General features: G+C 40.3%; 1 protein-coding gene across 1 annotated transcript in view; it reads right to left on the bottom strand.

Annotated features, from left to right (window-relative positions):
• Window positions 1-17,648, bottom strand: part of LOC115107458 (doublecortin domain-containing protein 2-like) — a 37,772-nt gene extending 20,124 nt beyond the window's left edge. The window contains exons 1-6 of the mRNA XM_065009428.1: window positions 17,351-17,648; window positions 17,114-17,162; window positions 9,248-9,324; window positions 8,546-8,677; window positions 8,119-8,268; window positions 7,910-7,970 (exon numbers count right to left, since the gene is read on the bottom strand). Coding sequence (XP_064865500.1) covers window positions 7,910-7,970; window positions 8,119-8,268; window positions 8,546-8,677; window positions 9,248-9,324; window positions 17,114-17,162; window positions 17,351-17,646 — 765 coding nt within the window. The 5' untranslated portion in view covers window positions 17,647-17,648. The remainder of the gene's footprint in view (window positions 1-7,909; window positions 7,971-8,118; window positions 8,269-8,545; window positions 8,678-9,247; window positions 9,325-17,113; window positions 17,163-17,350) is intronic.
• Window positions 17,649-18,821: the final 1,173 nt, after the last annotated feature.

The raw sequence follows: 18,821 nt of genomic DNA, 5'->3' as shown, positions 1-18,821 counted from the left end.
GTGGTAGTCTATTGGCGGTACTCTATTGACAGTACTCTATTGACAGTACTCTTTTGACAGTCTGTAATAACAGCACTCTATTGGCGGTACTCTATTGACGCTACTCTATTGACGCTACTCTATTGGCGGTACTCTATTGACAGTACTCTATTCGCGGGACTCTATTGGTGGTAGTCTATTGGCGGTACTCTATTGACAGTACTCTATTGACGGTACTCTATTGACAGTACTCTATTGACAGTACTCTATTCGCGGTACTCTATTGGTGGTAGTCTATTGGCGGTACTCTATTGACAGTACTCTATTGACAGTCTGTAATAACAGCACTCTATTGGCGGTACTCTATTGACAGTACTCTATTGACAGTCTGTAATAACAGCACTCTATTGGTGGTAGTCTATTGGCGGTACTCTATTGACAGTACTCTATTGACAGTCTGTAATAACAGCACTCTATTGGCGGTACTCTATTGACAGTACTCTATTGACAGTCTGTAATAACAGCACTCTATTGGTGGTAGTCTATTGACAGTACTCTATTGACAGTCTGTAATAACAGCACTCTATTGGTGGTAGTCTATTGGCGGTACTCTATTGACAGTACTCTATTGACAGTCTGTAATAACAGCACTCTATTGGCGGTACTCTATTGACAGTACTCTATTGACAGTCTGTAATAACAGCACTCTATTGGTGGTAGTCTATTGGCGGTACTCTATTGACAGTACTCTATTGACAGTCTGTAATAACAGCACTCTATTGGCGGTACTCTATTGACAGTACTCTATTGACAGTCTGTAATAACAGCACTCTATTGGTGGTACTCTATTGACAGTACTCTATTGACAGTCTGTAATAACAGCACTCTATTGGCGGTACTCTATTGACAGTACTCTATTGACAGTCTGTAATAACAGCACTCTATTGGCGGTACTCTATTGACAGTACTCTATTGACAGTCTGTAATAACAGCACTCTATTGGTGGTAGTCTATTGGCGGTACTCTATTGACAGTACTCTATTGACAGTCTGTAATAACAGCACTCTATTGGCGGTACTCTATTGGCGGTACTCTATTGACAGTACTCTTTTGACAGTCTGTAATAACAGCACTCTATTGGCGGTACTCTATTGGCGGTACTCTATTGGCGGTACTCTATTGACAGTACTCTATTGACGCTACTCTATTGACGGTACTCTATTGGCGGTACTCTATTGACAGTACTCTATTGACAGTACTCTATTGACGCTACTCTATTGACGGTACTCTATTGACGGTACTCTATTGACGGTACTCTATTGACAGTACTCTATTGACAGTACTCTTTTGACAGTCTGTAATAACAGCACTCTATTGGCGGTACTCTATTGGCGGTACTCTATTGACGCTACTCTATTGACGGTACTCTATTGGCGGTACTCTATTGACAGTACTCTATTGACGGTACTCTATTGGCGGTACTCTATTGACGGTACTCTATTCGCGGGACTCTATTGGTGGTAGTCTATTGGCGGTACTCTATTGACAGTACTCTATTGACGGTACTCTATTGACAGTACTCTATTGACAGTACTCTATTCGCGGTACTCTATTGGTGGTAGTCTATTGGCGGTACTCTATTGACAGTACTCTATTGACAGTCTGTAATAACAGCACTCTATTGGCGGTACTCTATTGACAGTACTCTATTGACAGTCTGTAATAACAGCACTCTATTGGTGGTAGTCTATTGGCGGTACTCTATTGACAGTACTCTATTGACAGTCTCTATTGACAGTCGTAATAACAGCACTCTATTGGCGGTACTCTATTGACAGTACTCTATTGACAGTCTGTAATAACAGCACTCTATTGGTGGTAGTCTATTGACAGTACTCTATTGACAGTCTGTAATAACAGCACTCTATTGGTGGTAGTCTATTGGCGGTACTCTATTGACAGTACTCTATTGACAGTCTGTAATAACAGCACTCTATTGGCGGTACTCTATTGACAGTACTCTATTGACAGTCTGTAATAACAGCACTCTATTGGTGGTAGTCTATTGGCGGTACTCTATTGACAGTACTCTATTGACAGTCTGTAATAACAGCACTCTATTGGCGGTACTCTATTGGTGGTAGTCTATTGGCGGTACTCTATTGGCGGTACTCTATTGACAGTACTCTATTGACAGTCTGTAATAACAGCACTCTATTCGCGGTACTCTATTGGTGGTAGTCTATTGGCGGTACTCTATTGGCGGTACTCTATTGACAGTACTCTTTTGACAGTCTGTAATAACAGCACTCTATTGGCGGTACTCTATTGACGCTACTCTATTGACGGTACTCTATTGGCGGTACTCTATTGACAGTACTCTATTCGCGGGACTCTATTGGTGGTAGTCTATTGGCGGTACTCTATTGACAGTACTCTATTGACGGTACTCTATTGACAGTACTCTATTGACAGTACTCTATTCGCGGTACTCTATTGGTGGTAGTCTATTGGCGGTACTCTATTGACAGTACTCTATTGACAGTCTGTAATAACAGCACTCTATTGGCGGTACTCTATTGACAGTACTCTATTGACAGTCTGTAATAACAGCACTCTATTGGTGGTAGTCTATTGGCGGTACTCTATTGACAGTACTCTATTGACAGTCTGTAATAACAGCACTCTATTGGCGGTACTCTATTGACAGTACTCTATTGACAGTCTGTAATAACAGCACTCTATTGGTGGTAGTCTATTGACAGTACTCTATTGACAGTCTGTAATAACAGCACTCTATTGGTGGTAGTCTATTGGCGGTACTCTATTGACGTCTATTGGCGGTATCTATTGACAGTACTCTATTGACAGTCTGTAATAACAGCACTCTATTGGCGGTACTCTATTGACAGTACTCTATTGACAGTCTGTAATAACAGCACTCTATTGGTGGTAGTCTATTGGCGGTACTCTATTGACAGTACTCTATTGACAGTCTGTAATAACAGCACTCTATTGGCGGTACTCTATTGACAGTACTCTATTGACAGTCTGTAATAACAGCACTCTATTGGTGGTACTCTATTGACAGTACTCTATTGACAGTCTGTAATAACAGCACTCTATTGGCGGTACTCTATTGACAGTACTCTATTGACAGTCTGTAATAACAGCACTCTATTGGCGGTACTCTATTGACAGTACTCTATTGACAGTCTGTAATAACAGCACTCTATTGGTGGTAGTCTATTGGCGGTACTCTATTGACAGTACTCTATTGACAGTCTGTAATAACAGCACTCTATTGGCGGTACTCTATTGGCGGTACTCTATTGACAGTACTCTTTTGACAGTCTGTAATAACAGCACTCTATTGGCGGTACTCTATTGGCGGTACTCTATTGACGGTACTCTATTGGCGGTACTCTATTGACAGTACTCTATTCGCGTACTCTATTCGCGGGACTCTATTCGCGGGACTCTATTGACAGTACTCTATTGACGGTCTGTAATAACAGTACTCTATTGACGGTCTGTAATAACAGTACTCTATTGACGGTACTCTATTGACGGACTCTATTGGCGGTCTGTAATAACAGTACTCTATTGACGGTCTGTAATAACAGTACTCTATTGACGGTACTCTATTGACGGTCTGTAATAACAGTACTCTATTGACGGTACTCTATTGACGGTACTCTATTGACGGTCTGTAATAACAGTACTCTTTTGACGGTCTGTAATAACAGTACTCTATTGACGGTACTCTATTGACGGTCTGTAATAGCAGTACTCTATTGACGGTCGGTAATAACAGTACTCTATTGACGGTACTCTATTGACGGACTCTATTGACGGTCTGTAATAACAGTACTCTATTGACGGTCTGTAATAACAGTACTCTATTGACGGTACTCTATTGACGGTCTGTAATAACAGTACTCTATTGACGGTCTGTAATAACAGTACTCTATTGACGGTACTCTATTGACGGTCTGTAATAACAGTACTCTATTGACGGTACTCTATTGACAGTCCTCTATTGACGGTACTCTATTGACGGTCTGTAATAACAGTACTCTATTGACAGTACTCTATTGACGGTACTCTATTGACGGTACTCTATTGGTGGTACTCTATTGGCGGTACTCTATTGGTGGTACTCTATTGGCGGTACTCTATTGGTGGTACTCTATTGGCGGTACTCTATTGACGGTACTCTATTGGCGGTACTCTATTGGCAGTACTCTATTGACAGTACTCTATTGACGGTACTCTATTCGCGGTACTCTATTGGTGGTAGTCTATTGGCGGTACTCTATTGACAGTACTCTATTGACAGTACTCTTTTGACAGTCTGTAATAACAGCACTCTATTGGCGGTACTCTATTGGCGGTACTCTATTGACAGTACTCTATTGACAGTACTCTTTTGACAGTCTGTAATAACAGCACTCTATTGGCGGTACTCTATTGACGCTACTCTATTGACGGTACTCTATTGGCGGTACTCTATTGACAGTACTCTATTCGCGGGACTCTATTCGCGGGACTCTATTGACAGTACTCTATTGACGGTCTGTAATAACAGTACTCTATTGACGGTCTGTCATAACAGTACTCTATTGACGGTACTCTATTGACGGACTCTATTGGCGATCTGTAATAACAGTACTCTATTGACGGTCTGTAATAACAGTACTCTATTGACGGTACTCTATTGACGGTCTGTAATAACAGTACTCTATTGACGGTCTGTAATAACAGTACTCTATTGACGGTACTCTATTGACGGTACTCTATTGACGGTCTGTAATAACAGTACTCTTTTGACGGTCTGTAATAACAGTACTCTATTGACGGTACTCTATTGACGGTCTGTAATAGCAGTACTCTATTGACGGTCGGTAATAACAGTACTCTATTGACGGTACTCTATTGACGGACTCTATTGACGGTCTGTAATAACAGTACTCTATTGACGGTCTGTAATAACAGTACTCTATTGACGGTACTCTATTGACGGTCTGTAATAACAGTACTCTATTGACGGTCTGTAATAACAGTACTCTATTGACGGTACTCTATTGACGGTCTGTAATAACAGTACTCTATTGACGGTACTCTATTGACAGTCCTCTATTGACGGTACTCTATTGACGGTCTGTAATAACAGTACTCTATTGGCGGTACTCTATTGACGGTCTGTAATAACAGTACTCTATTGACGGTACTCTATTGACGGTCTGTAATAACAGTACTCTATTGACGGTACTCTATTGGCGGTACTCTATTGGCGGTCTGTAATAACAGTACTCTATTGACGGTCTGTAATAACAGTACTCTATTGACGGTACTCTATTGACGGTACTCTATTGACGGTACTCTATTGACGGTACTCTATTGACGGTCTGTAATAACTGTACTCTATTGACGGTACTCTATTGACGGTACTCTATTGACGGTACTCTATTGACGGTCTGTAATAACTGTACTCTATTGACGGTCTGTAATAACAGTACTCTATTGACGGTACTCTATTGACAGTACTCTATTGATGGTACTCTATTGACAGTACTCTATTGACGGTACTCTATTGACGGTCTGTAATAACAGTACTCTATTGACGGTCTGTAATAACAGTACTCTATTGGCGGTACTCTATTGACGGTCTGTAATAACAGTACTCTATTTGCGATCTCTAATAACAGTACTCTATTGGTGGTACTCTATTGACGGTCTGTAATAACAGACAGCCATTGATAGAGTACTCCTCTGGCGGTCTGTAATAACAGTACTCTATTGGCGGTACTCTATTGACGGTCTGTAATAACAGTACTCTATTGGCGGTACTCTATTGACGGTCTGTAATAACAGTACTCTATTTGCGATCTCTAATAACAGTACTCTATTGGTGGTACTCTATTGACGGTCTGTAATAACAGTACTCTATTGGCGGTACTCTATTAACGGTCTGTAATAACAGTACTCTATTGGCGGTACTCTATTGACAGTACTCTATTGACAGTACTCTATTGACAGTACTCTATTGGCGGTCTGTAATAACAGTACTCTATTGGTGGTTCACTATTGACGGTACTCTATTGGCGGTCTGTAATAACAGTACTCTATTGGCGGTACTCTATTGACGGTCTGTAATAACAGTACTCTATTTGCGATCTCTAATAACAGTACTCTATTGGCGGTACTCTATTGACAGTACTCTATTGACAGTACTCTATTGACAGTACTCTATTGGCGGTCTGTAATAACAGTACTCTATTGGTGGTACACTATTGACGGTACTCTATTGGCGGTCTGTAATAACAGTACTCTATTTGCGATCTCTAATAACAGTACTCTATTGGTGGTACTCTATTGACGGTCTGTAATAACAGACAGCCATTGATAGAGTACTCCTCTGGCGGTCTGTAATAACAGTACTCTATTGGCGGTACTCTATTGACGGTCTGTAATAACAGTACTCTATTGGCGGTCTGTAATAACAGTACTCTATTGACAGTACTCTATTGGCGGTACTCTATTGACGGTCTGTAATAACAGTACTCTATTGACGGTACTCTATTGACAGTACTCTATTGGCGGTCTGTATTGTTGGTCTGTATTAACAGCACTCTATTGACGTTCTGTATTAACAGTCTGTATTGGCGGTCTGTACTGACGGTCTGTATTAACGGTCTGTATTGGCGGTCTGTATTGACGGTCTGTATTAACAGTACTCTATTGACGGTCTGTATTGACGGTCTGTATTGGCGGTCTGTATTGGCGGTCTGTATTAACAGTACTCTATTGACGGTCTGTATTGACGGTCTGTATTGGCTGTCTGTATGGACGGTCTGTATTAACAGTACTCTATTGACGGTCTGTATTGACGGTCTGTATTGACGGTCTGTATTAACAGTACTCTATTGACGGTCTGTATTGACGGTCTGTATTGGCGGTCTGTATTAACAGTACTCTATTGACGGTCTGTATTGACGGTCTGTATTGGCGGTCTGTATTAACAGTACTCTATTGACGGTCTATATTGACGGTCTGTATTGACAGTACTCTATTGACGGTCTGTATTGACGGTCTGTATTGACGGTCTGTATTAACAGTACTCTATTGACGGTCTGTATTGACGGTCTGTATTAACAGTACTCTATTGACGGTCTGTATTGACGGTCTGTATTGGCGGTCTGTATTAACAGTACTCTATTGACGGTCTATATTGAAGGTCTGTATTGACAGTACTCTATTGACGGTCTGTATTGACGGTCTGTATTGACGGTCTGTATTAACAGTACTCTATTGACGGTCTGTATTGACGGTCTGTATTAACAGTACTCTATTGCCGGTCTGTATTGACGGTCTGTATTTATGGTCTGTATTTTGGAGCGGCAGGAAGCCTAGCGGTTAGAGCGTTGGGCCAGTATCTGAATGGTTGCTAGATTGAATCCCCAAGCTGACAATATAAAAATATGTGGTTCTGCCGATGAACAAGGCAGTTAACCCACTTTCCCCGTCATTGTAAATAAGAATCTGTTCTTAACTGACTTCCCAAGTTAAATAAAGTTTAAATAAAATGTTTTAAAAAATAGGCCATATTCAGAGAGGACAGAGTCAAACTACTAGTGGTTGGTGAAAAGGGGAACATGCATATGATGATGTGATCACTTTATTATAGACAGGATTACATCAACCAACTTATAATCATATAGTATCCTATCCAATTCTGATGAGCATCTTTTCACTCAGGCTATTACTATAACATTCTGAAGCTGTAGATGAACATTTCAAGCTACCTCTCTAGTTTTATAAATTACTTTATCAATAATTCAACACAAACTACTGTTATTGCCTAAGCAATGCTTAGTTTTTTTTACAAATAAAATATTCTTAACATTATCACTTACAGAGGACTTACCAGTTCTCTTGTGTGTTGCTTTCCCTTCCTCATCACTGGTGGTAGAAAGTCACTGTGGACACTGGGGGAAAAAATACATATTTCAGATGGATTCAATATTTACCCTTTTTGTGTTGTGACACACAGCAAAACATTGTCTGTAAACAAAATGGCAACCTATATTTAGTCCTCTTCTTTTGACCAAGCACCATAGGGTATGTATTACTTACCCTAGGCCGATGTCTTGGATGAGTCCTTTCCTGGGTACCCAGTGTGAGTATGGTAGGAGCCTGAACCTCTCCACTCCTGTCGCTACGTAGTAGTGGTTGTTCTCTAGCTCCACTGAGCCGGATAATGGGGTCCCATCTAATGTGTACAATCTGACGAGAGAACACACAGAAAATACATGGTTGGTAAGTAGACTACAGTGTATAGTTTAACCATCGGCGGCGCGGTGTTACTACAGTTAGTGTCATGCATCCAAATGGCACCCTATTCCCTATATAGTGTAATACTTTTGACCAGGACCTCTGGTCAAAAGTAGTGCACTCTATGGGGAATAGGTTGCCATTTGGGACATACAAATGTTGTTAAAAAAAGCCAAACAAAACGCCTGTGGATAATCATTGAGAGATACAGTCTACTGGGTAGACCTACCTATGCACAGCACCAGTGCGAAGGTGCACTTTCTCCGTCACCATGGCCAGTACTCTCTCCCAGCTCCTTAGAGTATACTTTGGTATAAGTATCCGAGCTGGAGGAACCAAGACATCTCCATTGGTAAAAACACTACAACAAAACAATACAACAACACAACATTCAGTGGCTCCATCCATCAACAAGGTTGTCTACATGTACAGTAATCTTCCTTTCCACCATAGCTACCCAACTGTTGAGGGCTTGAGGCTTTAGCATACTATCTGTCTGTTTTTGTATCCATTACCATGCCATTATTAACATGAAGAACAATATCATCCTACAAGGACATTCGCTTTTCTTCTCAAAGTTAAATGATGTGCAAGCGTTGCTGATTGTACCACGACTAGATGAACACCATGAGTTAAATACAAATGGCTTTGCAATTCCAATCCAATCTCAATTGAATCAGTTCAATGAGGCATGTGTGCAGTCTTCTATTAGCTTGACTCAGGGGTGGAATCTGTTAGTAATGGAGTGCTGTGTGTGTTCCATGTCCCAAACAACGCCCTATTCCCTATATAGTGCAGTGTCATTGACCAGAGACCCATGGGCCCTGGTCAAAGGTAGTGAACTAGCTATATAGGGAATAGGGTGACGTTTGGGACGCTACCCATGGAGAGTCCCATTAGTAAAGGGACGACTGGGGAAATCGGTACTGACTTGATAGTGCATGACTCATGGAGAAACTTCCTCCACCGCGCAGGCACGATTATTCTGCTATGGACCACTGGTTTTATCTGAAAGGAGGGATAAAAAAAAGAGATAACCACAACCTCATTCATTCTGACTTCTGTCCCTCGCTCCATCTCACAGTATTTCATAGTATTCAAAATTATTTCAATTATCTGATGTACAAATGTGAAATCCATAACTGCAAGGTTAGCTACACACTGTCACTGGAAACCAACGGTATATTTTAGCTTCTTGTAGCAATGTTGCACAGCATAATTTCATTGCTGGAATGTATACTATGCTCTTTTCCAGTATGCCTGGTAGTGGCAGCAATGGATATATCCAAAGAATACATAGCCCATGATCACGATTCTCAGTTCCATTACACATTGGACAAAGGCATCTTCTGTAGGGAGGAGTTTGGTTAAGATCCCCGATGCTCGGTCGGAACATTAACATGCATCGCTTGCGGTATGGTTTTGACAGGTTCAATTGATACACACCTTGATAGGGTTAGGATTAGCGTTCCCACATGGCCATATCTCCATTTTACAGCACTTGTTTATGGAAAACAGACAAAAGACAAGAGGTGACCGCCTATGTCAATTAGCTATCTAGCATGCTCTGGACACCTGTGTGTAATCGTAACTCGGTAAGAGTAAAGGCAGTGTAGTTTAATCGGTTGGGGGCACCTATTGTAACGGATCTGTGCAAAACTGATACGGAAACAGTGTATTTTTTATTTGAAGCATTCTTTCTCTCTGATGAAAAATGAGGGGCCATATGTTTTCGAAAACCGTATTGACATTTCTAAATGTTAAAACACAGCGTCGGGTTTGTAATTCAAATGATGCAGTCGTGGGACACTAAAATGTGTATGATACGTTACGTTTGGGATGGTTACATAAAACAGATTACTTAAGACAAAAATAAAAGGAGGGTGGTTGGTCAAGGTGGATGGATAGGTGTCTAACAACCCAAAGGTTGCATGTTCAAATCAGCTTTTTTTCAACTGCTTTTTAGCTACTTTGCAATTACAATTACTTGCAAGAGGGATTTCTTATAAGCTTCCGGGTTAGAGTCCCACTCCTTGAAAGCGGCAGCTCTAGCCTTTAACTCGAATGCGAATGTTGCCTGTAATCCATGGCTTCTAGTTGGGGTATGTACAGTCACCGTAGGGACGACGTCATCGATGCACTTATTGATGAAGCCAATGACTGATGTGGTGTCAGGCACCTAAAATTCTCAGACCATGAGAAACAAGATTCTCTGGTCTGATGAAACCAAGATTGAACTCTTTGGCCTGAATGCCATGCATCATGTCTGGAGGAAACCTGGCACCATCATTACGGTGAAGCATGGTGGTGGTAGCATCATGCAGTGGGGATGTTTTTCAGCAGCGAGGACTGGGAGACTAGTCAGGATCGGGGAAACGATGAATGGAGCAAAGTACAGAGAGATTCTTGATGAAAACCAGCTCCAAAGCGCTCAGGAACTCAGACTGGGGCAAAGGTTCAGGACAGGACAATGACCCTAAGCACACAGCTGAGACAATGCAGGAGTGGCTTCGGGACAAGTCTTTGAAGGACCTTTAACCAACCACTTAAACCCGATCGAACATCTCTGGAGAGACCTAAAAATAGGTGTGCAGCAACGCTCCCCATCCAACCCGACAGAGCTTGAGAGGATCTGCAGAGAAGAATAGGAGAAACTCCCCAAATACAGGTGTGTCAAGCTAGTAGCATCATACCCAAGAAGACTCGATGCTGTAAATCACTGCCAAAGATGCTTCAACAAAGTACTGAGTAAAGGGTCTGAATACTTATTTAAATGTATATTTACGTTTTTTATTTTCAATAAATTAGCAAACATTTTTTTTTTTTTATGTTTTTGCTTTGTCATTATGGGGTATTGTCTGTAGATTGATGACGAGAAAAAATATATTTCATCAACTTTAGAATAAGGCTGTAAAGTAAATTTTTGGGGAAAAAGTCAGGGTCTGAATACTTTCCGGGGGCACTGTATATGTGGGATTGGAAATGATACAGACAGTCACATTGATAGAAGCCACAATCGATTTGCAATATTAAAGATGTTCCACCCCCTACATTTATTTTAAAAATATATTATAATAATAGTAGCCTACTTGTTAATAAAATGTCTGACCTTTACATATTAGTTAGCCTACTTGTACACTTTGAAATTATATGAAATAGTGTTGATTCTTTGAAGTTAAATGTTTAAACTTGTTTTAATAATAACGTAACTATTATTCGAGACTAACTAATGTCGATTAATCACAGATCACAATCCTGCAATATAGAAGGAAATCTGTTTCTGCGTTGTATTTTCAAATGAACATGACTTTTCTGTTCAGTCATAAGCTCTCCAGTTAATTTTATTTGATTGTCACAATGTTTTTAGTATATCAGCCATGTGAACCCATTTTGCAGCTGATAATGGCATGCAATGCCAATGCAGCCATAGGCCTACAGCAGTGGTTCCCAATGCAGCCATAGGCCTACAGCAGTGGTTCCCAATGCAGCCATAGGCCTACAGCAGTGGTTCCCAATGCAGCCATAGGCCTACAGCAGTGGTTCCCAATGCAGCCATAGGCCTACAGCAGTGGTTCCCTACTCCAGTCCTTGAGTTCCCCCAACAGCACACATTTTTGTTGTAGCCCCGGACAAACATATCTGATTGAACTCCAAGGGCCTGATGATTAGTTGACAAGTTGAATCAGGTGTGTATGTCCGGGGCTACAATAAACTGTACTGTTGGGGGTACTCGAGGACCGGAGTTGGAAACCACTGCCCTGCAGTATGATGGCATTAGCCTTACGGAACATTTGCAATGCACCCCTTGACATTGTGCATCTGAAGCAGAGAATAGCTTAACTCACACATTGTCTACATATTTTTCAGCTATATGTTCTCAATTTAAAAATGATACCGGTGGACAATGTACAGTATATGAGGCTCACCATTATACTGTATTTTGTACATGCCTTGTGCTTACATGAAATTGTTTTGTCAAATCCAACCCTTGTAATCTAGGTGGTAAAATGTCTGGAAGTAGGAGATGATGGGGTCCTTATCTTAAAACATACACACAACTACTACCACCAAGTTCAATGCCAGATGCTTTTCTCCCAGAAGGTTTGAGTGGCACATGGAGGTGCTACTGTGATAATGAAGATGGTTTGCCTAAGACTAACACAACAGGTACATTGTCTATTCTAAATGTGTTTAAATTGTAAAATAAATAAAATAGTTGGGCTATAAGAAATACTTTTTTATTCAATGGGGCAAAGCAGAGATGACAAAATCATTTTAATTTCACACATACAACAATATAGCCTATTATTAAAGTACAGTGTGTTTACAATATCATGAACAATAGTATTTTACATGTTCCAAATTATATTTTATATTTTCATACAGTTTAAGGGAGCACTTTAGTCATGAAGACAAGGCGAAGGTGCTCTCTACTCAAATGGCACAACAGAATCATTCATATGACAACCATCTTGCATAACTGAGTGATGTCTCCTTTCATATCTGGAAAAGGACAAAGTAGAAACTGATGCTGCTGCAGCATTGCTGATCTTCACAGTGGGAATCCAGTCAACATGGGTGTCTTGATAAAGGTGGGAATCCAGTCAACATGGGTGTCTTGATAAAGGTGGGAATCCAGTCAACATGGGTGTCTTGATAAAGGTGGAAATCCAGTCAACATGGGTGTCTTGATAAAGGTGGGAATCCAGTCAACATGGGTGTCTTGATAAAGGTGGAAATCCAGTCAACATGGGTGTCTTGATAAAGGTGGGAATACAGTCAACATGGGTGTCTTGATAAAGGTGGGAATCCAGTCAACATGGGTGCCTTGATAAAGGTGGAAATCCAGTCAACATGGGTGCCTTGATAAAGGTTGAAATCCAGTCAACATGGGTGTCTTAATAAAGGTGGGAATCCAGTCAACATGGGTGTCTTGATAAAGATCCGCTGGTGAACCTACAATAGTACATCAACAAATGATGTTACAATGTCACTTCTTCAGGTCACCTATACCATCAGGCCACTTAAGTGTTTGGTTGTGTTAAATTCTTTCAGGTGTTTTAGTCATATAAAGATGAAATATATCTATAGTCAACACAGCAGGTTGTCCATCCCATTGAGGCCTTTGTCCTATGACCATACATTTTCCCTCCTCTTATGAATAAAGTTCTTAACAAATTATCATTGGGTTATTATATCGGAGCCTAGGCCTACTCTACTGACACTGACAATGGTAACCACTGAAGTTTTTTGGACAATAATGTCCTCCAGGCTATATGGGCATCATATCGTAGAATTTGTGTCTCCCCTTTTCATGGTCATGGCTGAAATGGATCCATCTTTTGTCAAATTAACGTAATATTTGACATTTCATAGCAGATTAGGAAAACGTACGCTGCAGGTTAGGAGGATTAGCGTAGCAGGTTAGGATAATTAGGATAAGGTTAAGAAAAGGGTTAGCTAAAATCCCCCAAAATTACTTTTGACGTTCATTTGACAAAAGCTGGATCCCTTTTAGCCAGGACCCCCTTTCGGGCCTATATTACATGGCTGCATTCAAGACAAGGTCGTTTTTATTGACCTGTTGTCAGTGTCAGTAGAGTAGGCCTAGGCTCCGATCGTATAAAAAAATAGATATATATATGCTAATGTCTCCAGTCATATAAAGTGTAGTAGTAGCATAAAATGTTGATCAAAGGTCATATTTTTCCCGTGCAAAGGAAAGAAACATCTCTGATATAGCCTATAAGCCTATGCCACTACACTCTTATTACTTATTATAAATTATTACTATCCAATCTACCCATCACATTAGCAATAGTAGGCTTACATTAGTCTGTAAATGCGATGATAGAGGCATGCAATCCTTTGTTATAAAGCGAAGTTTTTATGGTGAAAATAATTTATTCCCCAAAACATGTAACTCACGCAACACATGCTAATAGCTAGACTTTAAGCAATCTAGCTGGCAAATTTTGGCAAACGTACTGTAGTGTTGTAAACAGCTGATTAGCATAACAGCTAAACAAAACTCGAAATCGATCAGACTTGACTTACCTGTGATGAAATGATCATTGTAGACCCTGTACTGACAGCTGTCTGGGTTCAGGTCTTGACAGGCATAAAGGTTTCTTCGCTTTTCTGAGAGTTCTTGAGTCTTATCTCATTGGTATCCCCAATGGTGTTTCATAATTGCGGGGAATCTGTAATCATATTTGTGACTCACCACCTGGATTCGGTCTTATGTAGCAAAATTTCATTTTTTTTGTTGCATTGGATAAAAGTAGACTCAGAGCTACAAAATGGTACACTACACTTTTGAGGAACACTGAGAAAGTAATTCTGCTTTGAAAGTTGATAAACTTTTGAGAAAATGGCCTTTGAATGTTATGCTATCTAGTAAAGAGCTCTTCTTTGTCAACACCCATTCAGCATCATTCACACCCTTTTAAGCTTTAGCCCCATCCATCTCGCACACTTGATACTTTGGCCAATGATTTGTTTACCTCTAGATAACATGGAAACAGCCTAACCAGCTCTGCTGGCAACAATCTCATTTCACTTTTTTGCCGACTTTTATTTTGCCGATGTTTACTGACACCGGCCATATTCAACGGGTGTTGTACACTTTAGCTTAAGACATGTAGCTAGCTAGCTAGGTAAACAATGAACCTAGCTAGGTAAACAACGTGTAAGATCACACACGTCACGTAACGTTAGCTAACGAGCCAGCCAGCTAATGTTAGCTAGTTAAACAACAATGAACCTAGTGCCAAATCATGTCGTGACTACCCTGCATGAATCTGCTGGGAGCTAACCAACCAGGTTAAATGTTAACTAGCAAAGCAAACGGTTCTGGGATACGAATAATAACGTCATACTCTTAACGTTGGCTAGGAAGCCAGCCAGCTAACGTTAGCTAGCTAGCTAACAGTATATTTTAGTTTGAAATTAAACCACTTTCTGTCAAAATTATAAAATGTGTAATATCTGAAAATGTAGCTAGCTAACGCAAGACTCCCTCATCATCATGCATGATGGACGCGTCTCCCTGTCATGGATGTCATGCTACGGTTGCCCTTAGTTTGAAGATGTAATCCGGAGACAGGTGTTTACTTCATCTCTTTAGCTATCATACTCTAATTCCACTGATTTCAAAACTCGATCCTCCAGAAAGTGGAGAGCAACACTTATGCAGCTCTACTACACTATACATTTTTTTTAAAAGCCGTGCTAGACAGGATTACCAACACAGACTGACCAGCTCAAATAGACAGAAGCCTTCTATATGGCAGACCAATGCGAACTCCTCTCTCGGCATGTCCAGCCCACTCATTATCTCAGCCAATCATGGCTAGTGGGAAGGTTGCTTCCTTTATCTGTGGCTTAAACAACAAGGCTCGTCATTTAACAATTTGGTTCGCATTTACAGATGACATACAAATTTGTTATTAAGGCATATGAAAGTTCACATTTTCCAGAAGGCATTTCTGCCAAAAAACACATTTAAAAAAAATATATATTATTTAAAAGGTTAAAATGGCTCTCCTGTGAAGTCGTGACTTGCGACATATGCCTAGATTCCTGAAACGGGTCACATTTTTCCCCATTGTGTTTCCTGCCTTATTAGGATAGCCAAACACTCCACAGATAATCACTGTGGGGATAAATCAACTAGTTTTAGGCACTGTTATCATGCAGTTTGGAGTAGCCACTTGGCTGTTGTTGTCCTGCAGAATTAATGCGGTGGTCTTCCAACATGGCCGCCACTAGGCATCGTACATCAACTGCAAGCCTTCTGCTGTACTTTTGGTAAATTCATAACATGTTATACTAATTATAATTTGTAACATATCATACAAAATGAATGATGACATCCACAAATTAATACATACCATACTAACCGTAACATATGATACTAAATGGGGTGTCCCGCATTTATGTACAGAATAATACGAAATAATCTGAGACCAGGTTGCAATGCCACCAATAGAGTACCATAGTTTGAGTCGTAATACTGATAAAACCTAGTGGTCAAACAGAGATATTGTTCCAATAATTTTTCCACCATTCATTTTTCCCATAGGGGATTTTTAGGGCTGTGTAGGCTTACCCTGGCATGACGTTTTGATAACTGTGTAAATCTCTCTAAGACAAGGTGACTTGTATCAATATATTCACCTGTATTTACCCCCAAAAATGAAATGCTAATTAGCTGCTAATGTGGCTATCATAAAGAACTACAAATGATGATCTGGACAAAACAGCTGAATCGAGGCAAAGGTAAGAATTTCTGGATAACTATCTAATGTTAGCTAAATGTAGTAATGAATCAATTGTGTAAGTTTTAAAATGACACAATACCTGTTAGCAAAGGTGTCAGCTAGAGATGATATGCAGGAACTTGCAGGGATTTGTAGTTTGGCATGATGTCGATTAAAATAAAATAAAAAGTAATGCTAATTAGCATTTCAATGATTTTGATGCTAATTAGCATTTTGGAATCGGACAGTAAATAGAGCTGAATGTATTGATAAAGATCACCTTGTCCGAGAGAGATTTACATGGTTATCAAAATGTCACGCCAGGGTAAGACTAAATTAAACACAGCCCTTATGTTAAGGGTTTCTAAAATTCCTTATGGGGAAAATGAATGGTGGAAAAACTGTATGACCGCAAGGTTTGCCCGCAAGGTTTGACCGCAAGGTTTTCTGGGTATTATGACACCTCCAATGTGTGGCTCTATAGTTTTTGAGAGTTAGAGAATATGTAGCACCTGAATGACACTTTTACTTACCACATCACTCTTCTTTCTTTGGGGCTTCTTCAAAGTGATGTGAAAGTAACTAAAGGGCACCAAAATGATGTGAGTCAAGTGACATCTTTACTTTCACACGATATTGGTCTAAGTCTATAGGCTTTTTTTTCTTCATTTGACTATAACAAAAGTGATCATTTATTAACATTAGGCTATTGCATAGAGAAAGGAAGATATGTTTAACCGTGTGGAATATATGGCATAAAAAATGCTTACTTAATTTTTTTGAAACGCTCTGTCCCACCAGCAACATATATCTCTCCATGCTGCAAAGTCTCCAAACTCTGAATCCGGTGTCCCTCCCTAGGTGTGTAAACATTCCGCACAGCTCCGAATGGTGCCTCCACTCCTCCAGTAACGGTGTTCAGAAAGCTATCGAAAGATGACACTTGGCGTGGATTGATCACAAACCTCCTTCCGGGGAAAAACGCATCACCGTTCCTGTAGACCACCACGGTTTTGATAGGTGAGGGGTGAGAGCGAGATGTCGCTCTACCTGGGATTGCAGACATGGTTCTATATTCTCAGCAGGTTACAAACTAGCAGACAGGCAGCACAGATGGTGGAACTCCTTTCAGCCTGTCACAGAGGTCAAGTGTCAGAAGAAGTTGAATTAGCCAGTGGTTAGGTAATACCCTGGGGTATCTAGAATCAAGGCTACAGTGTTCAACCGACTGTGCAGCAGCATCTTATCAGGTATTCATGGAGTTTATCTAGGGACAGATAGGTTTGCAGAAGCTATTTTGTTTGTGACACACAGAAGGTGATTGATAGTGTATTGTCATGGAAACTAATCAGGTAAGGGAGGCTAAGTGTTTATGATGTCATAATCAACCAAGGGGCATGGAATGTTTTTATTTGGAATTTGTTATCTGAATGTTACTAGTGCATACATAGACATTAAATCCTACCAGCGACAATTATAATCTATGGTCTTCAAATTAAGCCTAGGGCCTATTACTTGATCCTCTCAATTCAATATAACACATGACATATCAAATTCCACTCTTTTTCATCAACTAGGCCTAGTAGATTAATCTTTCTTTTCCAAGCCTCACATTCTGTGTCTTGGCTGCTTAGTAGAGAAGGTGGAGGTTGGATGACCTCAGAGTCTCATTCATCTAATAACTTCATCTGGGGTAATGACCAGACTCGTGTGACTTACAGGTCCAGGCAGCACCAGCGAATCACCCGAACGAACCCCTAGAAGTGCATGTAATGGGCCTGAAACTAGAACTGAAAGGAAATACATCAAATTGATGTGTTATAGTTTGTTATAGAGAGACAATATGAAAGAGGGAGAGAGAAAGAGACAGAGAGAAAAGACAGATCGAAAGACTAAGATTGGCTGATATACCTTTACTGTATATCATCACTGGTTTTAATAGTTGTTTTAGTCCTGAGGCAGAACATTCTGGTGCATGGAGGGTAAAATGTCCGACTTGTCGGACCAACTTGGCAGACATTTCACTTCACAGAAACTTGGCTGCAATTCATTAGAGAGAGAATAATTGTCAAGCACAACACCTCTCGAATAAGACAGATATCTATCTATCTTCCTTACATTTGCCAAGACCTGATTTATTCATTATACAGTACATACACATTGAATATTGTTTAATTAACTAATAAGCTTTTAAACACACAATTGCATTTCTCTCCATCTGTCTGGAATATGAATATTTAA

This window comes from Oncorhynchus nerka, linkage group LG24, assembly GCF_034236695.1.
Source record: "Oncorhynchus nerka isolate Pitt River linkage group LG24, Oner_Uvic_2.0, whole genome shotgun sequence".
NCBI classification, from domain to species: Eukaryota; Metazoa; Chordata; class Actinopteri; order Salmoniformes; family Salmonidae; genus Oncorhynchus; species Oncorhynchus nerka.
Note: the sequence above shows the minus strand (reverse complement) of the source record. Positions and strands in the feature narration are given on the sequence as shown.